Source organism: Branchiostoma lanceolatum, chromosome 9, assembly GCF_035083965.1.
Source record: "Branchiostoma lanceolatum isolate klBraLanc5 chromosome 9, klBraLanc5.hap2, whole genome shotgun sequence".
Taxonomy (NCBI): domain Eukaryota; kingdom Metazoa; phylum Chordata; class Leptocardii; order Amphioxiformes; family Branchiostomatidae; genus Branchiostoma; species Branchiostoma lanceolatum.
The window spans coordinates 10,778,483-10,805,864 of NC_089730.1; the positions used below are offsets into that span (position 1 = coordinate 10,778,483).

General features: G+C 40.0%; 4 protein-coding genes across 7 annotated transcripts; 1 reads left to right on the forward strand and 3 right to left on the reverse strand.

The window, feature by feature from the left end:
- Window positions 1–1,631: 1,631 nt before the first annotated feature.
- On the forward strand, window positions 1,632–27,227 carry LOC136441454 (delta-aminolevulinic acid dehydratase-like). The gene is made up of 11 exons (XM_066437741.1): window positions 1,632–1,756; window positions 2,875–2,925; window positions 3,247–3,343; window positions 3,625–3,760; window positions 23,482–23,565; window positions 24,179–24,267; window positions 24,527–24,582; window positions 24,811–24,898; window positions 25,356–25,442; window positions 25,805–25,934; window positions 26,767–27,227. The coding sequence occupies exons 1-11, from the start codon at window positions 1,647–1,649 to the stop codon at window positions 26,826–26,828; spliced, it is 990 nt and encodes a 329-aa protein (XP_066293838.1). The 5' UTR covers window positions 1,632–1,646; the 3' UTR covers window positions 26,829–27,227.
- LOC136442186 (microfibril-associated glycoprotein 4-like) lies at window positions 4,570–12,511 on the reverse strand. 3 transcript variants are annotated; one of them, XM_066438920.1, is made up of 6 exons: window positions 12,231–12,511; window positions 12,003–12,045; window positions 8,089–8,237; window positions 5,548–5,644; window positions 5,174–5,338; window positions 4,570–5,013 (listed from the first exon to the last, which is right to left on the reverse strand). In XM_066438920.1, exons 1-6 carry the CDS (start codon window positions 12,495–12,497, stop codon window positions 4,760–4,762), a joined length of 975 nt encoding a protein of 324 aa, XP_066295017.1. In that variant the 5' UTR covers window positions 12,498–12,511; the 3' UTR covers window positions 4,570–4,759. The 3 variants fall into 3 exon arrangements, with proteins under 3 accessions (XP_066295017.1, XP_066295015.1, XP_066295016.1); XM_066438918.1 differs by lacking the exons at window positions 12,003–12,045; window positions 12,231–12,511 and adding exons at window positions 8,429–8,471; window positions 8,676–9,107; XM_066438919.1 differs by lacking the exons at window positions 4,570–5,013; window positions 5,174–5,338; window positions 5,548–5,644; window positions 8,089–8,237 and adding exons at window positions 9,654–10,502; window positions 10,899–11,063; window positions 11,268–11,364; window positions 11,653–11,801.
- On the reverse strand, window positions 13,398–19,183 carry LOC136441453 (microfibril-associated glycoprotein 4-like). 2 transcript variants are annotated; one of them, XM_066437739.1, is made up of 6 exons: window positions 18,740–19,183; window positions 18,330–18,372; window positions 17,945–18,093; window positions 17,538–17,634; window positions 14,020–14,184; window positions 13,398–13,660 (listed from the first exon to the last, which is right to left on the reverse strand). In XM_066437739.1, exons 1-6 carry the CDS (start codon window positions 19,109–19,111, stop codon window positions 13,404–13,406), a joined length of 1,083 nt encoding a protein of 360 aa, XP_066293836.1. In that variant the 5' UTR covers window positions 19,112–19,183; the 3' UTR covers window positions 13,398–13,403. The 2 variants fall into 2 exon arrangements, with proteins under 2 accessions (XP_066293836.1, XP_066293837.1); XM_066437740.1 differs by lacking the exons at window positions 13,398–13,660; window positions 14,020–14,184 and adding exons at window positions 16,356–16,960; window positions 17,184–17,348.
- LOC136441455 (microfibril-associated glycoprotein 4-like) lies at window positions 19,825–22,746 on the reverse strand. The gene is made up of 6 exons (XM_066437742.1): window positions 22,379–22,746; window positions 22,080–22,110; window positions 21,682–21,830; window positions 21,352–21,448; window positions 21,010–21,174; window positions 19,825–20,379 (listed from the first exon to the last, which is right to left on the reverse strand). The coding sequence occupies exons 1-6, from the start codon at window positions 22,586–22,588 to the stop codon at window positions 20,114–20,116; spliced, it is 918 nt and encodes a 305-aa protein (XP_066293839.1). The 5' UTR covers window positions 22,589–22,746; the 3' UTR covers window positions 19,825–20,113.
- Window positions 27,228–27,382: the final 155 nt, after the last annotated feature.

Below are 27,382 nucleotides of genomic sequence, written 5' to 3' on the forward strand. Positions count from 1 at the left end.
GGACAGCAGGTCAGACTTTTTGAGAATTTTTCCAGGTAATGTTAACAGCTCCGGAAGTGTGCAGTCTCTCAGAATTCATCCTTGGCTACATTTTCAAGGACGTAATGAGTATCAAAAATCGGACTATTTCTCCTGGTGTGATGCGACACGATTGTATTACTTGCAGGAGATTCCTTGACCGGACATAATGGTTATCCATTCAGCACCAAGGACAGGGACCATGACAGCAGTCCTTCCTCCTGTGCCCAGGACTACAAAGGAGCCTGGTGGTACCATACCTGCCATCAGTCCCACCTGAACGGCCTGTACCATGCAGGTTCCCATACATCCACTGCAGATGGAGTCAACTGGTACAGCTGGAAGGGCCATTATTACTCCCTGAAGCTCACTGAGATGAAGATACGTCCATAACTGACTTAAGTAGGGATGTGCAAAGTTTGAATTTTGATGTAATGCTAACCGTGGTCTGCTCCAGGTCTAACAATCCTTCAATTCAAGTTTTGGAAAGCATGTCATAATGATGTTCAATATACATGTAGATGCTTGACAGTCACACAGCTAGTCACTACCTATATTACACAGTACTCCCTCAAGCACACTGAGATGGAAGTCCGTCCTAAACAGAGGAATATACGAAATGGTGTAACCGTTTTGTATGTGTAGGGTAGCCGAGACGTAATCCCATCATATGCATGCTGTGATGTACTTACTATATGAAGTAAACATTAATTAAGGATATAGCGAATTACCTACCTATCACTACTCTTATTTATAGATTATACTCTAAGTGGATATTTTGAGGCTTGTTGGCCAGCATGTATTTGTCTAGGAGACGCAGAATTCTTGTTTTGAATGCTGATATAATGTGTTATTTAAAACCTTCCGTGTCAATTTTCTGTTATCTCCGAGGGAGAGTTAAGTCACGTCCTTTGCAGGAGATGTAATGAGAAGACGTTGATTTGATTGCAAACTGTCTCCCTCCCTCCGTAGATAATTTTATTCAATGTGCTTAGTGTGTGCATCAAGAAAATAATTGAATTGAATTATGTAAGCTAATGATACTTACCCACTCTACATAGGATATGTGTACGCATGTATAAAAGACATCAAATGTTTGTTTTATGTGCTAAATATAATCTATACAAGTGTTGGTCAAAATCCCGTTTCCCTCGTTTTAATTAACCATCGGGTTTGACATGCCCTCAGCTCATCCATATGTTTCTATTAGTTTGAATAGATTACGATAGAACAGTAGACCCCAAGCTAAATGCATGTGTGTTGTCTTATATTTCTTAGAGGTGATTGCCTCAAAACTACCTGTGCTTTCCTTCTTTGTAAGCTTAGCTTTGACCCTCAAAACCTGTAGAAAGTGACGCAGGAAATTTCCTTTGTGAAAGGAGCCGTTTTCGGCTGCATGTTGTCCTTAGAACTCTTTTCTGCCATCGATACCTCTGCCTTCCGATAGTAGTAACCCCTTCTTATCTGATTTGATAGCTGAATCCTGAGGAATTTGAACATGAACGATCATGAAAACATGCATGCAGGAAAAGACCATACGTTTGAAGACTTTGGTCAAGTTTTCACTAGAGCGTTGCATGGTGGGATACGAAAAACTTTTAAACTTGTAAATGTCAGAGGTCGACAAAATGGCGGACCATATGTTGCACAGCGGCTATCATCACCCAGTTTTGCGGGAATGGCAACAAAACGACTGCAAATTCAACGCATCAAACCTGATGTACCCGATCTTCATCACGTAAGGTCTCTTTGTTATAAGTTTTGTGGCAAAATCAGTGTCAGGTGTTGTTAGAATTGTACAAGCGTTGTAGCGTTAATGACCTCGCGAAAACTCTCACACTCACTACATACATACAGGCAAGGCCGTCTCTCTTCCGCCCACAGACGTTTTATTCTCACGCCTGTTTTGATAAGGACATTTTACATGAGTCTACATACGTGACGCTGTTAGGCAGCTCAACCATAAACATATGCTACGTTTAGCTCTCAGAAATACTGTGACGTTATGGCAGGGTGTTGGTTTTTGGAGGTCCTGTGTTTGAGAAGAACCCTGGAGCTGACCTAAAGAACTCACCACACTTATCAAAAAGAGTGAATCTGTCCTGATGTACGCGCCTACAGCTTGTACTGTTTAGGACGAACCTGATGCTTTACGTTACAAGGCAGTTTACAGTGGGTAACATAGTTGTGCAATACAAACAAGCAAAAAATAAACAAAACAAACCCTGAACAAACCAACAAAAATTCTTGTGTGGCACATGTGATATGAAATATTGATTCTGTATGCCAGTTCTCCAAATAAGTTGTAATTTGTTGTTATCTATTTTGAACCATGTATTATTTGTAACTCTTTATTTCTACAGTCACACTCTGATGATTTTGCATATCTCAAATTTAACCATTTCATCGGGTCGCCAGGATACAGGGTACATAAATATAATGTGTAAATATTTTTTGTGTATCAAATTCCCTGATTTGAGTTAGAATGCATGGAATTTTACATATTTTCTGTTGCAATAGTTCCTGTTTCTGCATTAACTTTTTTGAATGAAGTGCTGACATCATAAAACCTATGTTATAAAATAAAGTCTAGTTTGGCTAGCAATGAGTAACTGCACAAAACTGGGTTGTTACGCCTGAAGGCAGTTTACCTGTTAGCAAAACAAACAAACAAACAGACATTACTGACAGAAAGATTTTGGTGGATTTTGTTTTCTTTCAAAAGTTCCTGTAAAGTTTCTAAAATTGCTTTAGACTAAATTCTCATTTTATTTATCGGCAACAGCCCCAAGGCAGATACACATGTATAATGCACTAATGTGTATGTTAATTGTCAGTTCTGTTTTTCCTGACCAGTGATGATGCTGATACTGTAGAGCCCATCACAAGCCTGCCTCTTCAGTCCAGGTAAACATTTTCATCACTCTAGAGCTGATACATATTTGCTAGAACTTAGTAGAAGGTTACCAATAGTGAGGTAATATAGGAGCTCTGTATAATGATAACTACATTGTAAATGATGCATAGAATAACCTCATAATCACTAAGCTATGAGTAGTTTTGTCAATGATCAGCAAATAGTGGTCCCAGGATATATTGTAGAACCATATATTTCTCTTCTACGTATTTCCTTGTTCTTCCATAACTAACTTTTGATTCATGAATTTACCATTATCTAGATTATTGTTGATTATTATTATTCATTTTTACTATTTGAAACATCTATAGATTTGGTGTGAACAGAATAGTGGAACATCTGACTCCCCTGGTCAAGAAAGACCTGAAGTGTGTTCTCATCTTTGGGGTTCCTTCCAAGCTGCCCAAGGTTGGTATAGTTGCATACAGTTCCGACTTACTTTCTTTAGTTTTAAGTAATGCCAAGAAGTGGTATTTCAACATTCGAAGCTGCAAGTAATGTCATAGACCATTCCATAAAAACAAAGGGCTACAGATTTAGGCAAAATGTACTGATAATTCACCTCTATACAAAGCTACCAGAAAAGTTAAATCTAGCTTAATGTCCTGTGGTTGTCTCATTCTACAACAAAACAGGTAGGACATGACATTGTTTAGTTTAACAGATGTGCGTTGCACTTTGTACTTAAGGATGACCGAGGTAGCAGTGCAGATGTGCCTGAGACTCCTGCCATCTTAGCTGTACAGAAGCTGAGACAAGCCTTCCCAAGTCTTCTGGTGGCCTGTGATGTCTGTTTGTGTCCATACACCAGTCATGGGCACTGTGGTGAGTTATGTTATATAATGAATATAGCTATATGCCATAGCTTGTAGCAGTGTATGTGTTTGCTTTCTGGTATACATGAATCATTGAATTTAAGAAATTCAACAACCTGCCTGATAAGAAGGAAAAGGACATTATACCCTTGCAAGGAATACGTGTTCTGATGAAAAGATTTGAAAAAATCGAAAAAAAATGAAAAATTCAAAATAAAATAAAAAACTCACGCAAACCTTGGCCTCTGCATGAGTTTGTTTTATGAATCTGAAAAATCGCTATCGGTTTTTAACATCAGACTCCGACTTTGGACAGTCGCGGAGACTCCAGACGGCCCGGCGATGTTATTGTTTTTCACGTGGGCGCCCCCCTCCCCACTGTCTCGGCACAGCAGAAAATGTTCCGCCTTCTCCTTGCTCGCAAGGCTGTGCTCTAGATCTATCTGAGTAGTTCTTAACTTCATCGCTGCCATCTGGGCTTGAAGGACCACGGGCTGATGTAGTGGCCACCATTTCGTTACTGCTGAATTATTTTCCCGACTTTTGGCAACCCCAAGATCGTGGCCGTGGAGATAAGCGAGGTTAGGACGGGAATGCACGAATTTGAAATTTTCTCACATAATTCGTCCCCGAAGTTATCACGGAAAGTGTCGGAAATCTCTGAAAAAACTTGAACCTCAGAGGCAGTCGGCACACACCGAAACGCCGTCAGGTTCGCTCGGCACTGGTTTCAGTTTATCTACAGCGCCGCTAGCTAAATCTATATTATAACCTCCTTTGTTAAATTGAGAACCATTGAATCCTAAGCGTAACTTTTTTTATTCTGTAAAATTGCAAGTTGTTAAATTTTTCTTCTGCAATCTTGAAAATCTTTCTGCAATTTGCAGATTGCAGACGGGTATTTCGAACGCTGATAAGGATTTCCCAAACTTGGAAGAATTGAATGTTCTTCATGAAGAAGACCTACAGTAAGCATTGCAAACCAAGCCAAACTCTGCACATCACTTTTTTAGTTAGCTATGGGGCGTATCTTCATCTCAGTGTGTTTCAGGGAGTAATAGAAGCCCTTCCAGGCATTCCAGTTGACTCCATCTGCACGTGAGGTATGAGAGCCTGCGTGGTACAGGCCATTCAGGTTGGAGTTGTGGCAGCTGCCATACCACCAAGCTCCCTTGTAGGCCTGGGCACAGGAGGCAGAACTGTCATCATAGTCCCTGTCCTTGGTGCTGAATGGACGGCCATTATGATGGTCCATGGAGTCTCCTGCAAATAATACAACTGTGTCAGATCACAAAGGGAGAAATATTCTAATTTTACCCAATTTTTCCATGAAATGGAGCCAAGGATGTACTCTGAATGTTGGGTAACTCAGTAAACTTCAGGTAGCTGTTGATTCTCAAAAAAAAGTATGAAAAAGTCTGACCTGCTGTCCCATTGTAGCCCCCAAGGGTCAGTCTGTAGTGTTCAGCCTCACTCCCCACAGTAAAGACCTGGTACTGCGCATACGCACTGTTGCCCTCAAAGTCCTCCAGGTCAACCCGCAGCTCATACTGGGCTTGGCTGGTCAGCTGGTGGAGCTTGTCATTACCTTTGTAGTAAGAGGAAAGGAAGATGTTATGATTGCTTAATGGCCAATATGTTTATTACCTTTAAAGCAGTGCATTACATTTTGTGAACATGTGTAGCTTTGTGTCAGCAACATCAGCCACTTCCCTAATAGTGCATTCTGTACATGTTCTTCAAAACTTGTACCAAATTTTGATGTAGCTACATGTAAGGCAACATGTGATTCCCCACCTAGCCAAAACTCTCCGTCCAGTTTGCCAAACCCAGCCTTGTAATCAGCCCAGCCCCGGTAGAAGTCCTCAGAACCATCCTGGCGACGCTGGAAAACCTGTAAAGAAAGACCAAGTTCTCTACTTAGCTCATAAAGTACCTGGCATTGCTATTAACATCCTGTCAATAATACAAAAAGCGTCTGGACAGGAAGCGCAGAAATACCTTTAAAGTGGTAAAAAACCTTATGAAAGAATCAGTGCAATGGTTCGGTTGGTAGAGTGATCATAGCGTTTGATCCAGATTATGATGTTTTTTTCAACATCGTATTCTGTTTTTTTATTATTTCATTTAATCACTCTTGCTCAGAAATTTAAACATCAAGTCTTATTTTTGTACCATTTTACAGGATTATCCCAAGGGCTAGGGTTAGCGTTAAGGTCTCATTCATGAGTTTTTTCGCCCCATAGGATTACATGTTATAATACGTGTTTTACATGGGCGCGTTCGTAATGAAGATATAGAAAATGTGCCAATGTTTTTCGTTCCATGTTGAGAACATTTACCCTAGATTATGTAAAAAAATTGACAACATTTTCACTACATACAATCTCTTTTTATAGCAATTACAAACTGCACTTGGCTACACCCCCATAAAGCCACTTTCCAGCTGTAAGCGCCGGACCGATTCACACACAATGCCCCGCCTGTGTACGTCCGACCTCGCGCGCGGCTGCCGAACTTTGCCTGCTAATTTCTTCAGATACAAACAAGCTTTCATCAGTTTGACGCTTGAGATAGGTTGGCCTAGCCAAAAGGGAATTTCCCACCGATATACACACCATTCATGCAGCCGTTCATTTTTTTGGGCCACGCACTCGTTTAGCATACCCACTCGGAGTAATACAGAAGTGAGACCTTAAGTATAATGTATTAAGTCAATAATGATTAAAACGAAAGAAAACTATTTTCTCCATCATCCCTGAAAGTTTGGGAATTTTACGTCGACGCATTGGCATTTGACACCTGTAAAATGCATGAAAGCGCCCCCTAGCGGACGCGGATAAGGAGAGAACAGATTGTGCGGCTTTTAGTGTTTTGGGGCTTCAAATTACGCCCATGCTGGCCAGAAAGCGTGTTTTTGAGCTTGGCTGATATGCAATCAAAGGCGTATAGGACTAGACAACGAATCAAAGTGCTGCTTTGTGCGCAGCCTGGCAGGGTATACTCTGAAAGTGCGAGGTTGGATCTGGGTACAGACACAAAGACGGCCATCGGAATCGTTCTAAGATACACGAATAAGGCAAGATACACGAATAAAGCATGGGGGGAGGGGGGGGGGGTTGTCGTCGTAAGCCAAAGTGTATTCCATAGCCATTTACTTGACACGGAGCTTTACGTCTGGAAGTGTATTGCAATATGCTAGCTTGCGTATGCGTTAGCTGCAGTTTAGTGAGATACGTGCGTCTTTGTGCTTGTTGACACCTAATTTTCCAACACAAAACGCAACAGAAGGAACAGAACGATGCTCTCTTTCGTATTATTACGATCTAAAACTATAATCTTGTTTCAAATGGCTTCTATATCTAGCAAAGCAAAATACAATGAAAAAAACAATAAAAACGCCCCTCAAAAAAGTAGACTAGTCCGTTGCCATGACAACCTGCAGTCAGAAAATGTGGGGTGACGCCGGATTATCAATCGTTTTGAAATTTACGCTCCAGCGCTAATCGTTGATTTTTTATGAATATTTTTCATTTTTACTTAAGGTCTCATTCATGAGTTTTTTCGCCCCATAGGATTACATGTTATAATACGTGTTTTACATGGGCGCGTTCGTAATGAAGATATAGAAAATGTGCCAATGTTTTTCGTTCCATGTTGAGAACATTTACCCTAGATTATGTAAAAAAATTGACAACATTTTCACTACATACAATCTCTTTTTATAGCAATTACAAACTGCACTTGGCTACACCCCCATAAAGCCACTTTCCAGCTGTAAGCGCCGGACCGATTCACACACAATGCCCCGCCTGTGTACGTCCGACCTCGCGCGCGGCTGCCGAACTTTGCCTGCTAATTTCTTCAGATACAAACAAGCTTTCATCAGTTTGACGCTTGAGATAGGTTGGCCTAGCCAAAAGGGAATTTCCCACCGATATACACACCATTCATGCAGCCGTTCATTTTTTTGGGCCACGCACTCGTTTAGCATACCCACTCGGAGTAATACAGAAGTGAGACCTTAACAGGATCATGACACATGTTATTCACAAGATTATGAAAAGAGCAAGAAACATTCTGCTGATAGTTGATAGTCCCAAAAAATCTTTATTGACATGAAGATCCTGTCAATAGTGCAAAAAAATCTTATTGACAGGAACATCCTGTCAATAGTACAAAGGTTTTTTTTAAATGACAGTATATCTAATTTGCTTCTTACTAAAGCGACACCCCAGTTATTTCCTGCATCTTGTTAAAAATTCACCTTTCATATGTTACCAATAATAATAATACCAGGTAAATGTATAAGCAGGACTAAAAATCAGCAGTACTTACTGTCCACCCACCACCGTCTGTGTACATGTCACAAAACACCCCAATGCTTTTTCCACTCTCCTGGACATCGTTGAAAAAAGGATAGATGGTGTAGATCCCACTGCTGTCATACCCTTCCTTCAGCAAGTCAGAACAGTCTCGGGGTCTTCCTGTAGGATTAACAATTGTTATCGTACCTTGCCATATTCAATAGTAGTCAAATGTCTGCATAAGAAAATTGACAATGTTGCCAGCAACACAGAACTGATGAGGAAATAATTGATATTCACAATGTGACAACTTAATATGTTTTCATATTATCAATCAGTTTTTCAGGGAAAAAAGCTCACTATAGGCTAACCTTGTAAGGTCTGTATCAGTTGTAGTTGGTTATGTAGCTGAGCCTGCAAATTAAGAATTGTCTAGTCAGTCATATATACACATTACTATACATTTGTGAGCACATATGAACACAGCATGAACACACATGTAAACCATCAGAAAATTACACTTACATTTAGCCTTGTTATGCTTCTTTACAGCATTGAGTAACTATGTGTCGTTAATTATACAATTTTATTGAGACAATACAAGTAGGTCATACCGACCTGTTGACTTGAAACCATGCCCTGCAGTTGCTCAACAGTATTCTGTAGATTGGAAACTTGGCTTTCTTGTGCAACTTCTTGACTGGAAATCAGGCTCTGCAGTTGCTCAACAGTATTCTGTTGACTGGAAACCATACTTTGCAGTTGTCCAACAGTATTCTGTAGACTGGATACTTGACCCTCTTGTGCACAAGTGGCAGCATACGTAGCCTGACTGGCACAGCACAGGGCACAGTGGTCACTGGTCTCATGTCCACCAACCACACCCTGTTCTAACTCATTACCCTGCCACTGGGCTGTGGCCTGCCCTCCCATAGAGGATAGCAGGAGGCAGAGGATAAGTGGAATCATTATGACTGAGACACTGTATTTTTGTTAGGACCCTCTAAGCCTCTAAGCAAAGTCTTCTCTGTCAACCCCCAAGTAGTTGGTTGGATTGGGAGTGGGTGCATCCATTGTACAACATAAGTGGGGGATGTTTGGGATGGTTTTACTTCTGGGTTTTACGTGTGAAAAGAGGAAACGAGTAGTCGCTGTTATTTTGTTAGAATTTGACCTTTATGTACTTTATTTGAATGACAATTGATGACATCACATCTCAATTGGAGGTGAAATAACATGCATCAGACTGCAGTGTGAATCTTGACTGTACCCCAGGGAAGTGTTTTCTTCCAGTTGCTGTGGTTTCCAAAAATTATTGTGGCTCCTAGACTAAACGTGATGTTTGTTCTAATTGATATATGTGTGTTGGCTTAAAGTTATTCAATAAAACAATGCCATTAGACTAATGGAAACGTTTGTGTTTAAACACTATGAGAAGAAACTTTGTAGAGAATTAATGCTTCTAAATGTGTTTGGAACAAGCACAGGTGTAAACTTTTCACAATTGTTGCAAACAATGGATCCTTACATACAGTCACAAAAGTCAAATGAGTGTGAGTTATTGACATCAAAGTACAGTCAGTAATGAAAACACAGTGATCTGAATTCTGTTGTTTATTGAAGCAAGGAAAATGAACGAGGTTATTTGTTTTGAAGATTTTTGCTTGTCAGTGTCAGTGACAGAATTGATTTGAAGTGATTCAAATAGAATCATTTGCAAAAAAAGGCCATCTACTTCCTGGTAGGTAGTAACAGAAACCAAGGAGGTTTTATATAAAACCTCCTTGCAGAAACAAAGGAATAGCTCAACATGATCTGAAATTTTGTTACTATTCAAATGTAGCAGACACATTAATGTGTGTTGTACAGGCTTGATATTATGCAGACACATTAATGTGTGTTGTACAGGCTTAATATTATGCATAGCAAGCACAGTTACACTGTAACTGATAAAATTATTGCTGTTGAGGCAGGAAAGTATGGTGTGAAACATCACTTCTTTTGCATAAAGATTTCTCATCTTTGAAGAATTAAATGTCAATATTCAAAGTCATCTAGAAGCCCATCAGTTTGAGTGTAACAAAAAAACAAGGTCTGCTTGATACGGCTTGAGTGTGTACGGTTGGCTTGAGGTTACCCACTACTTTGCCTATGCAACTTCAAGCTTCATACATCATACATTCCTGCTTTAGTTAGCTATGGGGCGAATCTTCATCTCAGTGTGCTTCAGGGAGTAATAGTAGCCCTTCCAGGCACTCCAGTTGACTCCATCTGCGTAGGATGTGTGATCTCCTGCATGGTACAGGCCGTTCAGGTTGGAGTGGTGGCAGGCAGCGTACCACCAGGCTCCTTTGTACCTCTGGGCACAGGAGCCAGAACTGTCATCATAGTCCCTGTCCTTGGTGCTGAATGGCCAGCCATCATGTTTGTACACCATGGAGTCTCCTACAAAAAGATTCACATCATGCGTAAAGGAATGTATCTTGTTCCTTCTGTGTAAATTAAGGCATGGTGTTAGATCGTGCAAAGTGTAATTTTGAAAGCTTAGATCAGCTGAGTGTATATTGTTATTAGGACCGATGCCTCTGTGATATCAAAAGTTAAAATTAAAAATCCTTCCAATCTCCATTTCTATAGTCCATGGGCCACACAGGCCAGCACAGGAAAGTGCTAGTCCACTAATAGTCGAGACTACTGTGATATGCCAATTGAACATTTTCTCAGATAATTCTTATTGCAGCATTTTGATTTTGCAGTGCATTGACACTGGATATAAATGTGTAATGGGTACCTTTACAGTTATGTAGTTGCCAAATGTACATGTAATCCTCTTATTCTCACCTGCGGTCCCTGTATAGTTTCCAACAGCAAGTCTGTAGTGCTCAGCCTCACTCCCCACAGTAAAGACCTGGTACTGCGCATACGCACTGTTGTCCTCAAAGTCCTCCAGGTCAACCCGCAGCTCAAACTGGGCTTGGCTGGTCAGCTGGTGCAGCTTGTCATTACCTTTAAAGTTTGTAGTAAGAAGAAAAGAGACATCGTTTATCTAATGATCTGATAGCCACTATGTCGTAGCTTTGTGCACTGCATCACATGTACATGAAGCTCTTTACATGATGTTAGCAATATTGGCCACTTACCAACTACATTTTATTCATTTACTTTAAGATTGAACCAGAATCTTATGCATCAATGTGGTTCCACATCTACCTAGCCAAAACTCTCCGTCCAGTTTGCCAAACCCAGCCTTGTAATCAGCCCAGCCCCGGTAGAAGTCCTCAGAACCATCCTGGCGATGCTGGAAAACCTGTAAAGAAAGGCCAAGTTCTCCTTATTAACTCATTACATGCCACCTTTCAGTAGATTATTACATTTCTGTGACACTGATGTAGAGACAAGTCAGTCATAGTAAATGTACATCTTATCTGCAGACTCATTCTTACAGCCTTAGCAAAGTGACACCAGTTATTTCATGTGTTTTAAAGAATGCATCCTTCAAATGCTAAAAAGTCTTCTGAGATTCTTGCGACGTATACAATTCGAAATGACGCCAGTTAATGTTAAAGTAGAACTAAAGATCAGGATGAGCACTTACTGTCCATCCACCACCGTCTGTGTACATGTCACAAAACACCCCAATGCTTTTTTCACTGTCCTGGACATCGTTGAAAAATGGATAGATGGTGTAGATCCCACTGCTGTCGTACCCTTCCTTCAGCAGGTCAGAACAGTCTCGGGGTCTTCCTGTAAATTTGATGACTTGATTGGTTCAAAACAGCCAAAGCACCTTGCAATTGTTATGATCATATTTTTTTAGGATGTATGTCCCTGTGCTAGAAAATTGACAATGTTGTTAGCAACTTATGAGAACACAGAAAAGCTTTGGACATAACATTGTTGTTGGCATATTTTTTCATTATTTTCAGGGACAAAAGCTAGGCTAACCTTGTAAAGTCTGTATTAGTTGCATCTGGTTATGTAGTTGAGCCTGCAAAACACAAATTGTGTTATTACTAGTAGTACATTTTGTTTGCAACATTGTCTGCATAAAACAGAAAATCACAAAATTACCAGCAAATTACACTTAGCCATGTTAGGTATCTTTACAGCATTGAGTAATTGTGTATGGTTACTAAGTTTTAGTGAGAGTCAGCACATGCAAGTCCTGCCAACCTGTAGACTGGAAACTTGGCTTTCTTGTGCAGCTTGTTGACTGGAAATCAGGCTCTGCAGTTGTTCTACAGTATTCTGTAGACCTGAAACTTGGCTTTCTTGTGCACACGCAGCAGCATATGTAGCCTGGCTGGCACAGCACAGGGCACAGTGGTCACTGGTCTCATGTCCACCAACCACACCCTGTTCTAACTCATTACCCTGCCACTGGGCTGTGGCCTGTCCTCCCATAGAGGAGAGGAGGAGGCAGAGGACAAGTGGAGTCATTATGACTGAGGCACACTATTCTGGTAGAGAATGCTCTAAGGCACAACCTTTCTCTGCCGTCTTCAAAGTCACAGCTTGGAATAGATGTGGAGTGGTTGCACCCATTGTTCAATATGGGGGGGGGGAGGTGTATGTAGGAGTGATTTTACTTCCAACTTTTGCAGGTGAAAAATTTAAAACCAATTGTCTCTGTTGCTTGTCAGAATTTAAGCTTTTGGTACCTCAGCTACTTCAGATGACATTTCAAGATGATATAAAGGAATATGCAGCAGCGTAAGATTGGGTACTCCCCTGGAAATGTTTTCCTCTAGTGGCTGGCCATTGGGTATCAGTAGTCTACTCAACAACGAAATTGGAACAGGATTTTTGTTGTGTTTGATGAGTTTGTATTGACTTTGAACTTAATCACTCCTTAAACTGATGGAAATATTTGCGTTTGAACATTATGTGAAGAAACTTTGAAGTCAGACTTAATGTCTCCAAATGTGTTTGGAACAAGTACCAGCCAAACATATATAGAAAGGTCTCAGACTGCTTTTACTATATGAGAATAGTGGATCCTTACAAAGACTTTTAAATGTAAGTGCTAGTGCATGTTTGCATCATTAAATCAGAAAACAGAGTCAGTAGTGGAAAGACATGAAAGATGATTTGAATTTTGTGATTTATGTTCATTGAAACAAGGAGAATGAAGTCTCTTCTTATTAACCTACATACATTTTGTATTCATGGTGACCTTTTGAATTTTCATTCAGAACACCATTTATTGATACATCAAGCTTTACACCAGCATAACAAATTGACATCAACATTTATCAAGTAATAGTAGTAAGAATCAATGTTTTCAAGGTTGTGCTGATGACCAACAGCTAATGTTTCAAGCTAGTTAATAAGTACATCCCTGCTCTAGTTCGCTATGGGGCGTATCTTCATCTCAGTGTGCTTCAGGGAGTAATAGAAGCCCTTCCAGGCTTTCCAGTTGACTCCGTCTGCACGTGTGGTATGGTTTCCTGCGTAGTAGAAGCCGTTCAGGTTGGAGTGGTGGCAGGAGGCGTACCACCAGGCTCCCCTGTAGCGCTCTGCACAGGGAAAGGAACTTCCGTCATAGTCCCTGTCCTTGGTGCTGAATGGCCATCCATTGTGATGGGCAGTTATGGAGTCTCCTGTAGAAATATAGTGTGTGTTTGTATCACATCATGCCTGAAGGAGTGTGATAGTTCAGCATGTCTGTAGTGACCACCCAAGGTACTAGCCACTTTTCACAAGGATTCTTGACGCTAGGGAAGTTGGGAAAAATATTCTGTGACCACAGCCAAAAAAGTGGTCAGGTTTCCCATATGCAAAAGTTTGCCTGAATTACTTTTTTTACTGTAACAGTTACTTTTACTGCATCATTCTGATTTGAGATCTTGTAAAATGTTATGTTAGTTGAGGGATTTTTATACGACCACGTATGGTTCCAGCACATTTTTAGCAATTGTTGGATTGGTTCTTAAGTGACACTGTCAATAACATTTTTCACCTGCAGTTCCACTGTAGCCCCCAACAGTCAAATTGTAGTGCTCAACTTCACTCCCCACAGTAAAGACCTGGTACTGCGCATACGCACTGTTGTCCTCAAAGTCCTCCAGGTCAACCCGCAGCTCATACTGGGCTTGGCTGGTCAGCTGGTGAAGCTTGTCATTACCTAGGATGGTAAAGGAACAGGAGATGTCTATTAGTTTTTGGGTGCAGTAAAGTCTGTTGGCTGTGTACCAGCTGAGAGCAATATTAGCCACTCTACTAACTTCCTAGCCTTACTTAAGTCAACCCAGCTTCTGAAGTAGCTATGAGAGTACATGTATTTGATTTCTCACCTAGCCAAAATTCTCCATCCAGTTTGCCAAACCCAGCCTTGTAATCAGCCCAGCCCCGGTAGAAGTCCTCAGAACCATCCTGGCGACGCTGGAAAACCTGCAAGAGAAAGATGAAGTTCTCTCTGTAAATATTGACGTCCAGTACCTGTTATCTCTTGTCTGATAATTTTCAGGTCAGCACATTCTTGATAGTGAAGTTTGTGTTATGAAAATTTTTGAAAATATCCATCAGTTCTTGGTATTAGGTAGAAATGGATACCAGGTTCAAGCCATGAATCAATAGAGCCACTTACTGTCCATCCACCACCATCTGTGTCCATGTCACAAAACACCCCCACACTTCTCCCACTGTCCTGTACATCATTGGAGAAGGGATAGATGGTGTAGATCCCACTGTTGTCATACCCTTCCTTCAGCAGGTCAGAACAGTCTTGTGGTCTTTCTGTAAGGTTCAGGTAGAATTGGTTTGTTTGCATACCAAGTGTGGACTACCAGGCTTAAGGAGTGATGTACCAGATTTTTACTGTAAGTACAATTTGCGTAAGACTGGACTGATTGGTTTGATCAACTCACATACTCTCATATATAAATGTGGTGGGTTCTTTATGATATAAGATAGGTACTCATTTTCACTTGAGTGGAGTAAAGAAATTTGTGTGAAGTGCCTGAAGGTCAGAACGTTGGGACCTGATTATTCTTTGTCAATAAATAAAAGTTGAAGAACAGAACAAAACTAACCTTGAAAGGTCTGCAGCATTTGCATCCAGTGAGATAGTTGAAGCTGAAAAATGAATTTTTGTTCACCAACTACAATCAGTCCGCTTGAGTTTTTACACATACATGCTTGTCTAAAGACAAAATTACTTTTGCACACCTATACAGCTATCCTTATCCAGACTTTCTTAGCTTGGTTACTTAGAAACAGACGAAAAAGAGAAATACTGAAAAAAGAGAATACTACGGACTAGATGCACACTAGACTTTTGCTCTTCTTTACAATATCGTATGTTTCAAAGCAACAGTACAAAGTACAAAGAAGTAAGTCCTGCAAACCTGCAGACTGGAAATCAGGCTCTGCTGCTGCTCCACTGTACTCTGTAGACTGGAAACTTGGCTTTCTTGTGCACAAGTGGTCGTATACGGAGCTTGGCTTGCACAGCACAAGGCACAGTGGTCACTGGTCTCATGTCCAAGAACAACTCCCCCAGTGATGTCATTACCTGACCACTGGGCTGTGGCCTGCCCTCCCATAGAGGAGAGGAGCAGGCACAGAACAAGTGGAGTCATCATGGCTGGTAGTGTTTTCCTTCTGACCACTTTAATGTACCACTCTAAAGTGGCCAGTATGGCAGCTGCCTAATATACATTGGAGTGGATGCACCTATTGTACAGTATGGGGGTGTTTATCTGTGGTTGTGATATAACTGCCAGGTTTCAGATTAAAAACAGAAAGCATCTTGTCTCTGTTACTGTTCCAAATTTTGTGTTTTTGTACTTATAAGTTGAATTTCATGCCATTTTAATCAAAACTTTTGCATTTACATGAGTGCAAGTTAACGTACACCCCTCAAGACCATTGTGCAGAGATTTCAACATTTCATCTAGGGCATTGACACATTGTGTGTATCTCATGAGATGTTTGTGTTGTGTAAAATGTGTTCAAGGTTGGTCCATCAAAACAATTCCATTAGGCTAATGGCAATGTTGCCATCATTAACATTGTAATCTTGTAACAATAGAATGTCTACTAATGAATTTGGGACACATATGCTTTTTATAACTGTTGGGTTAACAATTTTTGACAACTGAGATTGTAGGGAAATGCTGCAACCTTAGAATTTTTGCAATCATTATTGAGGGAGTACCTAAATTATGTCCTTAGGATTTTGTCTAATGCACTCACATGTGGGTGTGGTTATGGGTTAAGCATGAAAATAAAGCATCTGTCAATGAAGGAAACAAACCAAGACACTAATCAACAATAAGACAAATTGCACATGAATGATTTTCACTTCTTCTTTTATGTCTTTCTTATTTCAGCTGGTGTGCTATTTTCACTTGTGAGCTAAATTTTTTTACTGTAAAATTGCTGCAGATTGAAATAGTTTTGTGATTTAAATTTCTGTTGCTTATGACATAGACACAACGTTTTAGAAACACACACAAAAAACCTGAAACAAGCTAGCTGATAGTGCCTCTTACACATTATATATGCTACCTAGGAATCTTTGAAATATTTCTTTTCAGAGCACAAGAGCACACACATACGTAGACAATTTCATGTTAGTAAAATTTGTACACTGAATGCAAACATTTGGCAATTTGCAAGAAAATTAAGTCACATGTCACTGCTTTAGTTAGTTATGGGGCGTATCTTCATCTCAGTGCGTTTGAGGGAATAATAGTAGCCCTTCCAGGCACTCCAGTTGACTCCATCTGCATAGGATGTATGGGAACCTGCGTGGTACAGGCCATTCAGGTTAGAACCATGGCAGTCACCATACCACCAGGCTCCTTTAAATCTCTGGGCACAGGAAGTAGGATAATGGTCATAGTCCCTGTCCTTGGTGCTGAAGGCCCAACCATTATGGTGGCTGATGGAATCTCCTGCAAGAAGTACAGTAGAGAAGGGGTATTACCTTTGATAAGATTTAAGCAAACATTTATGCATACAAAGAACTTTGAAGAATGTGCTTATGACTTGCTAATGTGCAGCCTATTATGGGCACATAGTTATTATTACAAGCAAATATGAAATTTTGTTTAGTGAACTGTCCATATTTAATCTTATTCATTATTATCTAAATGTTAAGGATCCTCTAAGTCTGACCTGCTGTCCCGCTATAGCCCCTAAGAGTCAGATTGTAGTGTTCAGCCTCACTCCCCACAGTAAAGACCTGGTACTGCGCATACGCACTGTTGTCCTCAAAGTCCTCCAGGTCAACCCGCAGCTCATACTGGGCTTGGCTGGTCAGCTGGTGCAGCTTGTCATTACCTTGGATAGTTAGAGGAAAGGAAGATGTCTTTGATGGTCCTGTGGCCAATACATAGCTTTATGCGTACAATGCATTACATGTAGCTCTGTTAATGATGTTAGTAACATCAGCCATTTCTCTAGTGCATTTTATACCACTAGTAGTTCTACTTCAAGATTGATGCAACTGTGATAAGGATAATTCCCCACCTAGCCAAAACTCTCCGTCCAGTTTGCCAAATCCAGTCTTGTAATCAGCCCAGCCCTGGTAGAAGTCCTGAGAACCATCCTGGCGACGCTGGAAAACCTGGAAGAAGGAGATGGAGGTCTTTCAGTACTGCAACTGCTTTTTAAAAGGGTCCTGGGAGCATAGAAGCAATAAACAGAAGGTTTAAGATGTATCAATCTATATCAAAACCCTCCGCATCACTGGCAGCAAAGGGTGATGGGCTTCGGGCTTATCAAATAGACTAAAACATAAGTAGTAATGCCATCATGATAATGAATAATGCTGTCTTGTATGCCTTTACTGATTAAAAGACAAATGGCTTCATGTGGGATATCCCCTGGCCCAGCTATCCGAATTGTATCAAAGAAAACTAGACATCAGTACTTACTGTCCATCCACCTCCATCTGTGTCCATGTCACAAAACACCCCCACACTCCTCCCACTGTCCTGTACATCATTGGAGAAGGGATAGATGGTGTAGATCCCACTGTTGTCATACCCTTCCTTCAGCAGGTCAGAACAGTCTCGGGGTCTTCCTGCAAGTTTGAGGTTTGGGTTGGTACAAACAGCTATCAATTATGCTTACTGGTAGTTGCAATTTTAGTTTTGTCTTGACCAGTTTGGCACAACCTTTTAAACTCAGATGCCTGCCCAGAAACTTGAAAACATAGTAAGCATCATGGTTTATATAGTATATAAGATGGAATCCCTGTTAAAATAAATAAATTGCTTGCTTTATCTTATATTACATAGCTGTAGACAATAGGCTAACCTTGTAAGGTCTGTATCAGTTGCATCTGGTTGTATAGCTGAGTCTGCAATAAGAGTCTTTTTGGTCAATAATCAGCCCATCCAGTTGAGAAATGTTTTTAACATTATCAATACTCAAGAACATGGCTGCTGTTGGACACTTACAGAATATACAACTTGTAACGTATGAAATACATTCATTGTTAAGACACAACATTGTGGAACTACTTGCAATGTAGATTCAATAGTGACTGTTTGAATAATGATTATCTGCTTATAGCATGTTTCAAAACAAAAGAAAACAAACAAAGAACAAGTTTCAATCACATTGCACACCAGATCCTATATGTTACTCCTTTACTGTAGTGTTGTGTAATCTATCATGATGTTGTTTGTAGGATTAGGAAAACGGTAGTACTAAGTCATATCAACCTGTAGACTGGAAATCAGGGACTGCAGCTGCTCATCAGTATTCTGAAGACTGGAAATCAGGCTTTGCTGCTGGTCATTTGTATTCTGCAACTGCTGAACAGTATTCTGTAGACTGGAAACTTGGCTTTCTTGTGCAACTTGTTGACTGGAAATCAGGCTCTGCAACTGCTGAACAGTATTCTGTAGACCAAGCACCTGGCTTTCTTGTGCACAAGTGGCAGCATATGTAGCCTGGCTGGCACAACACAGGGCACAGTGGTCACTGGTCTCATGTCCACCAACCACACCCTGTTCTAACTCATTACCCTGCCACTGGGCTGTGGCCTGTCCTCCCATATAGGAAAGGAGGAGACAAATAAAGAATGGAATCATCGTGACTTTGAAGATATCTTCTCTTAAAACCCAGCCTCCAAAGTTACAATACAGCTACAGTAATATGGCACAAATGGGGGAGGAACTGAAGGATGTATGCATTGTAAAACATAGGGTATATATCTGTCACTATGATTTTACATTGAGGCCTGTGTAAAAGTAAAACCTCTTGTCTCTATCTGTTACTTGTTACAATTTAATTTCCTTGTCCTTCAACTGAATGACATGATATTTCGTGAGGAACTGATCCAATATGCACCAATATAAGTTTGAATGCACCTCCCCACAAATTATTTTCTTCCAGTTACTATGGTGCCAATGTAACATGATGTTTTTTTTCTGTTTGATGAGTTTGTGTTGACTCTATGGTTATTCATTGTAAACAACGCCATTAGGCTAATGGAAATGTTTGTGTTTGAACATTGTGAGAAGAGAGTTCATAAGGATTTAATGCCTCCAAATGTGATACACAGGCATCCTCCATACTTAGCTGTAAAACAGTTTTGTGCTGAAATGAATGAATGATTTATTTATTTAAAACCTGACAGCCTTGCTTGTCTGATATACTTTAGCAATGCAGTACTCCAAACTCTATAGCTACATGTCAGAAAATACCGCTGTGACAGTGACTGCAAATACCACATATGACTGAGGGTGACTGACTATTCTACAACACTAAATAAGATGAAGACAAAAAATGTTATGAACAACAATAACTTGCTTTCATCTTTTATTTCATTTGGAGTGCAAGTCTCTTTGAACTGATCTCACATATTGAAAAAGTTAAACACTCAGGATGATATGAATTGCTTCTTGTGAAAACACAGAAAACAACACATTTTATCTAGAAAGACCTTTTTCAAAACCTGTGTGTATCTCTGACACAAATATGCTACCTGAGAAGCTGCAATATATTGAATCAGCTCACAAGAGCTCACAGACAAATTGAATGCTTGACCATATAGCTAGTGTTGCTAGCTTATTAGTCGGCAAATTCCTTCTCTAGTTAGTGACATGTACGGGGCGTATCTTCATCTCAGTGTGCTTCAGGGAGTAAAAGTAGCCTTTCCAGGTGAGCCAGTGCACTCCATTTCCTCCGTTAGACACCTGAGAGCCTGCCTGGTACAGGCCATTCAGGTTGGCGTCGTGGCAGGCGGAGTACCACCAGGCTCCGAGGTAGGCCTGGGCACAGGACTCGGGGCTCTCATCATAGTCCCTGTCCCAGGTGCTGAAGGGGCGGCCAGTATGGTGGGCGCTCATGGAGTCTCCTGAAAAAAAAACCCATTAATGTGTCAGAAAATGTCTAAAAGAATGCAAAATGAGGTAAAGATTTATACAGAATTTTAAAGATAGACTCAGCCCCAGAAGCAGGTGTTATTTTCAAAAAGACCAAATTTTTTTGTTACAGTATTATATGAAATCAACCAAATTTATCAAATATAATCATTGAATATCAATAACAAGGAAATTAACCATTTATAGTCCTATCCCAGTAACTGAATAGTTTCTGACTTATATATTGACGTGATGTAAATGGTGCATACCTTAAGTATGTGTTTCCATGGGATGACTGCTTATTTAAGATCTAGGTTGATTTTTGGCTTGAAGTAAGAACTTAACTAAGATTTCAAGCAAACAACCTCTAAGATAATGCCATATGCAGTATTACTGTTACATTCTAATTTAAAAGTTAAATGTGGGAGAGAACTGTTCCATCTGGGGTAACCATACATTAGACACACTTAGTATGTTTGCTTATTTTTTAAACATCTCATCATGTTATAGCCACTTGTAGATTAATAAGAGTAGCACTTGTACTATTTTACAAAGTACTTTGTTCAGAGGGGATACAGTGTAGGTGGGATTAATCGCTTAGTGTATTTTATCACTAGCCTCACCTGCTGTCCCAGTATATCCCCCAACAGCGAGTATGTATAGCTCAGCTTCACTCCCCACAGTAAAGACCTGGTACTGCGCATACGCACCGTTGCCCTCAAAGTCCTCCAGGTCAACCCGCAGCTCATACTGGGCTTGGCTGGTCAGCTGGTGGAGCTTGTCATTACCTTTATGCAGTAAAGGAAAAAGATTCTTCATCAGTTCTTGGTACAGTACGTTGTCATTTATCTTTCTTTCTGCATGCATGTATATGATGGAAGCAAAATTGGTCTCCTAAACAATTATTCCCATTAAGACAATTCTCTTAGTTTCTGATGCAGCTATGACATTGTTTGATTCCCCACCTAGCCAAAACTCTCCGTCCAGTTTGCCAAACCCAGCCTTGTAATCAGCCCAGCCCCGGTAGAAGTCCTCAGAACCATCCTGGCGACGCTGGAAAACCTGCAGAGAGGGATTGACTTACTTTGTTTGTGTCCGAACACAAAGTTATGACTTTGACTGTCTACTGAACGTTCATAACATTACAGTTACATTACACGTGCACTTAAAAGGTCAAACATACCATTTAAAATATCAAAGCCGTATCCAGAAGTCTCAATCTACACCATGGCTGGACATTAAGATGTTTCTTGAAACTAAAGGTAAAGAAAAGATGCATTGATATCAACACTTACTGTCCATCCACCACCGTCTGTGTCCATGTCACAAAACACACCCACACTTCTCCCACTGTCCTGTACATCATTGGAGAAGGGATAGATGGTGTAGATCCCACTGCTGTCATGCCCTTCCTTCAGCAGGTCAGAACAGTCTCGGGGTCTTCCTACAAAATCAAATGTAACTGTTGTAGTTTGCAATGATATGAAAAACACATTATATCGAGCTTGACAGTACTAGTGGATCTCATAAGCAAAAATAAGACAGAACCTCTAGATATTTGCAAGGAAAAATGGCTGTTAATCTTACACTTTGGTATGCAGTGATGAACATGTGGACATTGTTGGACTAAAGTACACCTAGGTTTTACGTGGAGCACAGAATCTAGGCTACAATAATTCAGGCTAATGATAACCTTGTGAGGTCTGCATCAGTTGTATCTGAGCCTGCAAAGAAAATAATTGTCAGTATTTATAGTCCATTCCCATTAAAACTTTTGCCAAAGGCATAATTACATATTTGACCAAGAACATCAGATGCATTGGCTGCTTTTGTTTAACTTTCATAATACATTGAGTATAATTTTGTGAAAGAAGAAAAAAATACCATGATCTTAAAACTATTTACTACGACTCTTTGCTCCTTTGTAGCATTGATTGATCTTACACTCTGGTAACGAAACAATGCATAAGGCATTTAGTACATCTCACCCACCTGCAATTGCTGAACAGTACTCTGTAGTCCGAGTACTTGGCTTTCTGGGGCACAAGTATCAGAACCCTGGCTGGCACAGCACTGGGCACAGTGGTCACTGGTTTCATGTCCAAGAACTCCTCCTCCAGTGATCTCATTACCTGACCACTGGGCTGTGGCCTGTCCTCCCATAGAGGAGAGGAGGAGGCACAGAACAAGTGGAGTCATCATGGTTGGATGCTGTATCCTGTTAGGACTCCCTGGTACAAACTGTAGTCAGTACAGCAACTGCATGCATAGATAGGTAGTGGGTTCATCCAGTGTACAGTGTAGTGGGTGTGTCTGTGATTTATGGTTTTGAATGAAGAACAAAGTTAAGAAGAGAGATGATAAAATTTGCTTTTTACATCATTCGTTAGGATTTGTCATATTCAACTGAGTCATATGATATGTCAGGAAGCTATGAATTAAAGCTGTATGAAATTGTAGATTGATTTTAAAGCACCCCTCAGGAAAATGTTTTCTTCTAAGTTTTAACAACTTGTTCCATATTTTGGGACATGAAACTTGCTCCAATTTTTGTGTGTACATCTTCAGTTGACTTAAAAAGTTATTTACTTTCAACAATGCCATTAGCCTAATGATTATGTTTCTGTTTATACATTGTAAAAAAAAAACTACTTAATGCTTCTTAATGAGCTTGGACACAGGGCTTGACCTGGATAGGTGATCATCTATGAACCAGGTAGAGAGGATACTACTGTCAATGCAGAAATGTTTGCGGTTGTTTTATGTTCACGGTTTTCGCGGTAAGCTTTTCTCCACAAACTTTTTTGCCCACCTACCACCTTGTCTACTATTGTCTCAAATGCAAACTTAAACCACCGCGAACACTCCATTTTCTCCCTACCGCGAAATTAAAACCACGCAAACTTAAATGCATTTACAGTAGACAAATCTTCTCCTCAGAATTACCAGCAGCACACACCAATAAGAGAGCAACATTTCATTTGCATTACTTAAGTGGTCAGTATAGCAAGTACATGTAAGCTTGAACAATTGCCCTGTTGCTGATTTCTAAACTTTTTGCAATGTCTGATGAGTGTTTTAATGTTTTCCTGCAGGTATCTTAAGAGAGAATGGGACCATAAACAATGAGGCTAGCACACAAAGGCTGGCTGAGGTGTCGTTGGCTTATGCTAAAGCGGGTGAGTGCTTAATATAAAAATAAGGACAATACTTTGGTTGTAGGATCTGAAGCATTACAGGATAAAACACGAAACTTCTGTTTGTACTAATGTTTGGTTCCAATCTTCCATGTTTTTAAAAGCAAATTATGTTAATTGGTGTTTTGGAGGGTTAGAATGCGTTGGAGTCAACATTACTATAATTGAGAATGGTATGGAAGGATGATAATAAAGATAGAGCATTCTTTTAATGCTAATTGTGCATGATAAGCCAATGATGTTTTTGCAATTCAATTTGTGATTGTTACAATACTGGACACTGCTAGCATCAAATTTAGAAAGACACTTTGAATTTGAAAAATGCATTTAACATTTAAAAGTTTATACCATGTTATACATTAGGCAGTTTGAATCATGTTTTTTCCAATGAGTGGTGAAAGTCAATTGTATACCTTCAGTTTTAATATCTGTGTTACATAAGTTGATTTTCCAAATTCTCATTGACTCTTCCTAAAGTCAAATTAGGGCATTGTCCTCTTAAGTTCTGTCAGGTATCCTATCATGTGTGCTAGATATTTACAACACTACATGTAGCTGTTTGGATGATGATTCTATTGATATTTCGAACCTTCAGGTTGCCAGATTATTGCCCCCTCTGACATGATGGATGGACGGATAGCAGCCATCAAGGAGTCCCTTAGGTCACATGGGCTGGGCAACAGTGTGAGGTTTAGTTTAAGTATTTAGAAAAGACATATATTAACACATCAAGTTCGGCACTTTTCAAGCCCAAGTCCAAAGTTGTAAGAAGTCACAAAAGTTTTCTAATGCGGATACTAGTTCAAGGTGCGAGCATGACCGTGCAATAAGCAGTTTTTTTTCTCACTAAATTTTTTCTCACTAAATCTTTTCTTGATAGGTATTACAGGTTACTGTAGGATATTGCTGAAAATGTATTATTTGATTTCTGCTGTTCCTGCAGGTGTCAGTTCTGAGCTACAGTGCCAAGTTTGCCTCCAGTTTCTATGGACCATTCAGGTGTGGGACGTCATGTTTCTTCTTATCTTAACCTTCTACCAGTTGCTTAACTCTGTAATTAATAGGGAATTGGGTGCCAAACGGCTACTTCAGTGTACTATAAAGGTTAACATCCCATAGCTTTTCTTCAACACTCTCCCTACTTCTCTCATATTTGATTCAGTCATGTTCTCTCCATTCTTCTGTTCTTTCATCTACATGTAAACTTACTGTTTTGCTCTTCCACAGAGATGCAGCCAAGTCAGCCCCAGCCTTTGGAGACAGGAAGTGTTACCAGCTGCCTCCAGGCTCCAGAGGACTGGCCATCAGGGCAGTGGTAAGGACTTCATGACATTTTATTTCAAATGGGAACCAGCTATTATCAGACCTTTTCTAAACATATGGGTTCTATGATAAGCGTCATCTCCTTGTTTGCATTAGAAATGATATAAAACAATAAACATAGGTGACTTCTTGTCAAAATCAACATGTTAAAATACTATCATTAAAGGAACATATATAACAGTGTAGTTTTGATTGTTTTATCACATTGCTTCATTTTGTCTGACTCATTTCGTTATGGCTCTCTACCATTCACATGATAGTGCTTGTTACCGACATGAAGATATAGCTTTGGCTTGTCTGTGTGTGTGTGTGTGTGTGTGTGTGTGTGTGTGTGTGTGTGTGTGTGTGTGTGTGCGCATGTGTGTGTGTGTTTCCACATTGTTTTCTATCAGAGATTTGTTGAGGTGTGAAATAGAAACAGTACTTGTAGCTAACATTCTGCTCCCCAGGAGAGAGATGTTCGTGAGGGGGCAGACATGCTGATGGTCAAACCTGGCATGGCTTACCTGGACATTGTTAGGGACACCAAGAACAAGGTGACTTTCCTTGATTTTTGGGTCAAAAACCATAATTGTAGAAGATACAAAAAATATGATCATTGCTACTGTTATTTCTATTGACCATTGCAGTTGTTTGATGTTTGATGGCACTGCCTCTGATAATGTAAAGCTTAGAAATTATTTGCTGAGCACTATCCTCAGTTATTTTCATGATACATGTAAGATCACTTGTGGTAACATTTTGATACAGTAGCCATATTTTTCTTGTGTCCGAATATCAAACAACTAGCAGCATTTTGTTATACTGCCTTGCACAACAATGTTTTATGATGTCAGACATTATATTATTGCCAAAGTTTCCATCATACACAAACGTCACCCAATATCTTTTTCTCCAGTTCCCGAACCATCCCCTGGCCATCTACCAGGTGTCTGGAGAGTACGCCATGTTGTACCACGGTGCCCAGGCCGGGGCCTTCGACCTGAAGACTATTGTGATGGAGGTGCTGACGGGCATGAGGAGGGCAGGTCAGTCAGAGGAGAGACTATTCTGTACTTTCTGTAAATGCAGAAATGTCGCTCGGGGATTCAGATTCGCGTTAAGGAGAAAATGGAGTGTTCGAGGTGGTTTTGAGTTTGCATTTGGAACAATAGCATAGCGCTACTGTCACACAATAGAACGGCTTTTTGTGGTGGCTTTGAGTTCGCAGTATAGAGTTCACCGTGAAAACCGCAAACATAAAACCACTGCGAACATTTCTGCTTTTATAGCAAGTCTGAGCAGAACATCTTCTTTTAAACTCTATACCTTTGATGTTAGGACATTTAGAAAATTGAATTTTAATTTCAATGCCAAAGAAACGTGTTAGTTACTACACAGTCACAATGGTGTCATCATGCAACAAGCAAAAAGAGGACTGAATGGCACAGAGGCTGAGCCCTAACATGGTGTGTTTCAGGATGCTCAATGAGTCAATGTACTGCACAAGGGATAGAATGTCTGACAGTGTGTGTGTTTGCATTGTTTGCAAAGATTTGTACCTATTGACTTGTCTCCAATCCAGCTTGTAGGTTGGATGTTGTATGATAAAGAAACACTTCAGAATGTGTACCAATCACTTGTGATAAGCTCAAATCATACATCCAGAATTACTGCTTGAACCAGCTTTGCATCTATCAGAGTTACGGTAGTACTGTCACTGTTTAAATTTCATGGAATGTTCCATTGAGTGATTGAAAAGTAACCTTACATTTGGCTGCAATGTCCTATCACCTTGAGTTACTGTAAAGGTCAAATGGTAGTCTTGCCTGTGATTGTACTTTCAGTCATGTGTTTTTTTTTTTTCTGGTTTTCCCTTAGGTGCAGACATCATCATCACCTACTACACCCCCCTGCTGTTGGACTGGCTCCAGGAACAGTAGGGAGGGACATGGGAACAATGCCTTATAACTCTCACCCAGTTCATAATTCTATTGATAACAAGTAATCTGAAATCATGACTAACACTAAGCTACACATTCAAGCTCAGACCAGAGATTTTAAAAAATTTTAGACAAAAATTTTTGTTAAAATATGATTTAAGTTTAATTTGAGATGTCATTTAAAAATATTATAATTCAGATAACAGCCATCAGAGGGCCTGCCCTTCCCACTAATCCTCGACGACGGGGAATGAGCCAGAGAAATTCAGATAGAATATGTAACAGCTATAATCCTACAAGAATTATCTGAGGCAATAACTGATATGATGGTATTTTGTAACATGGCATATACAAGTGGCCAAATATGTGATTACAGCAATAAACAGCTGATATAATCTATCTCTGAATCTTTCCCTTATCACTTGCTTTTTTTTCAAATATCTGTTGCTGTTGTTTTTTCTAATTAATTGTACATATTTGGAACTCAGCCTATTTTTTTTGGCTGTGTTGCTTTTGAAAAAGTCTATATTAGTTGAAAATTAGCATCTGATTTC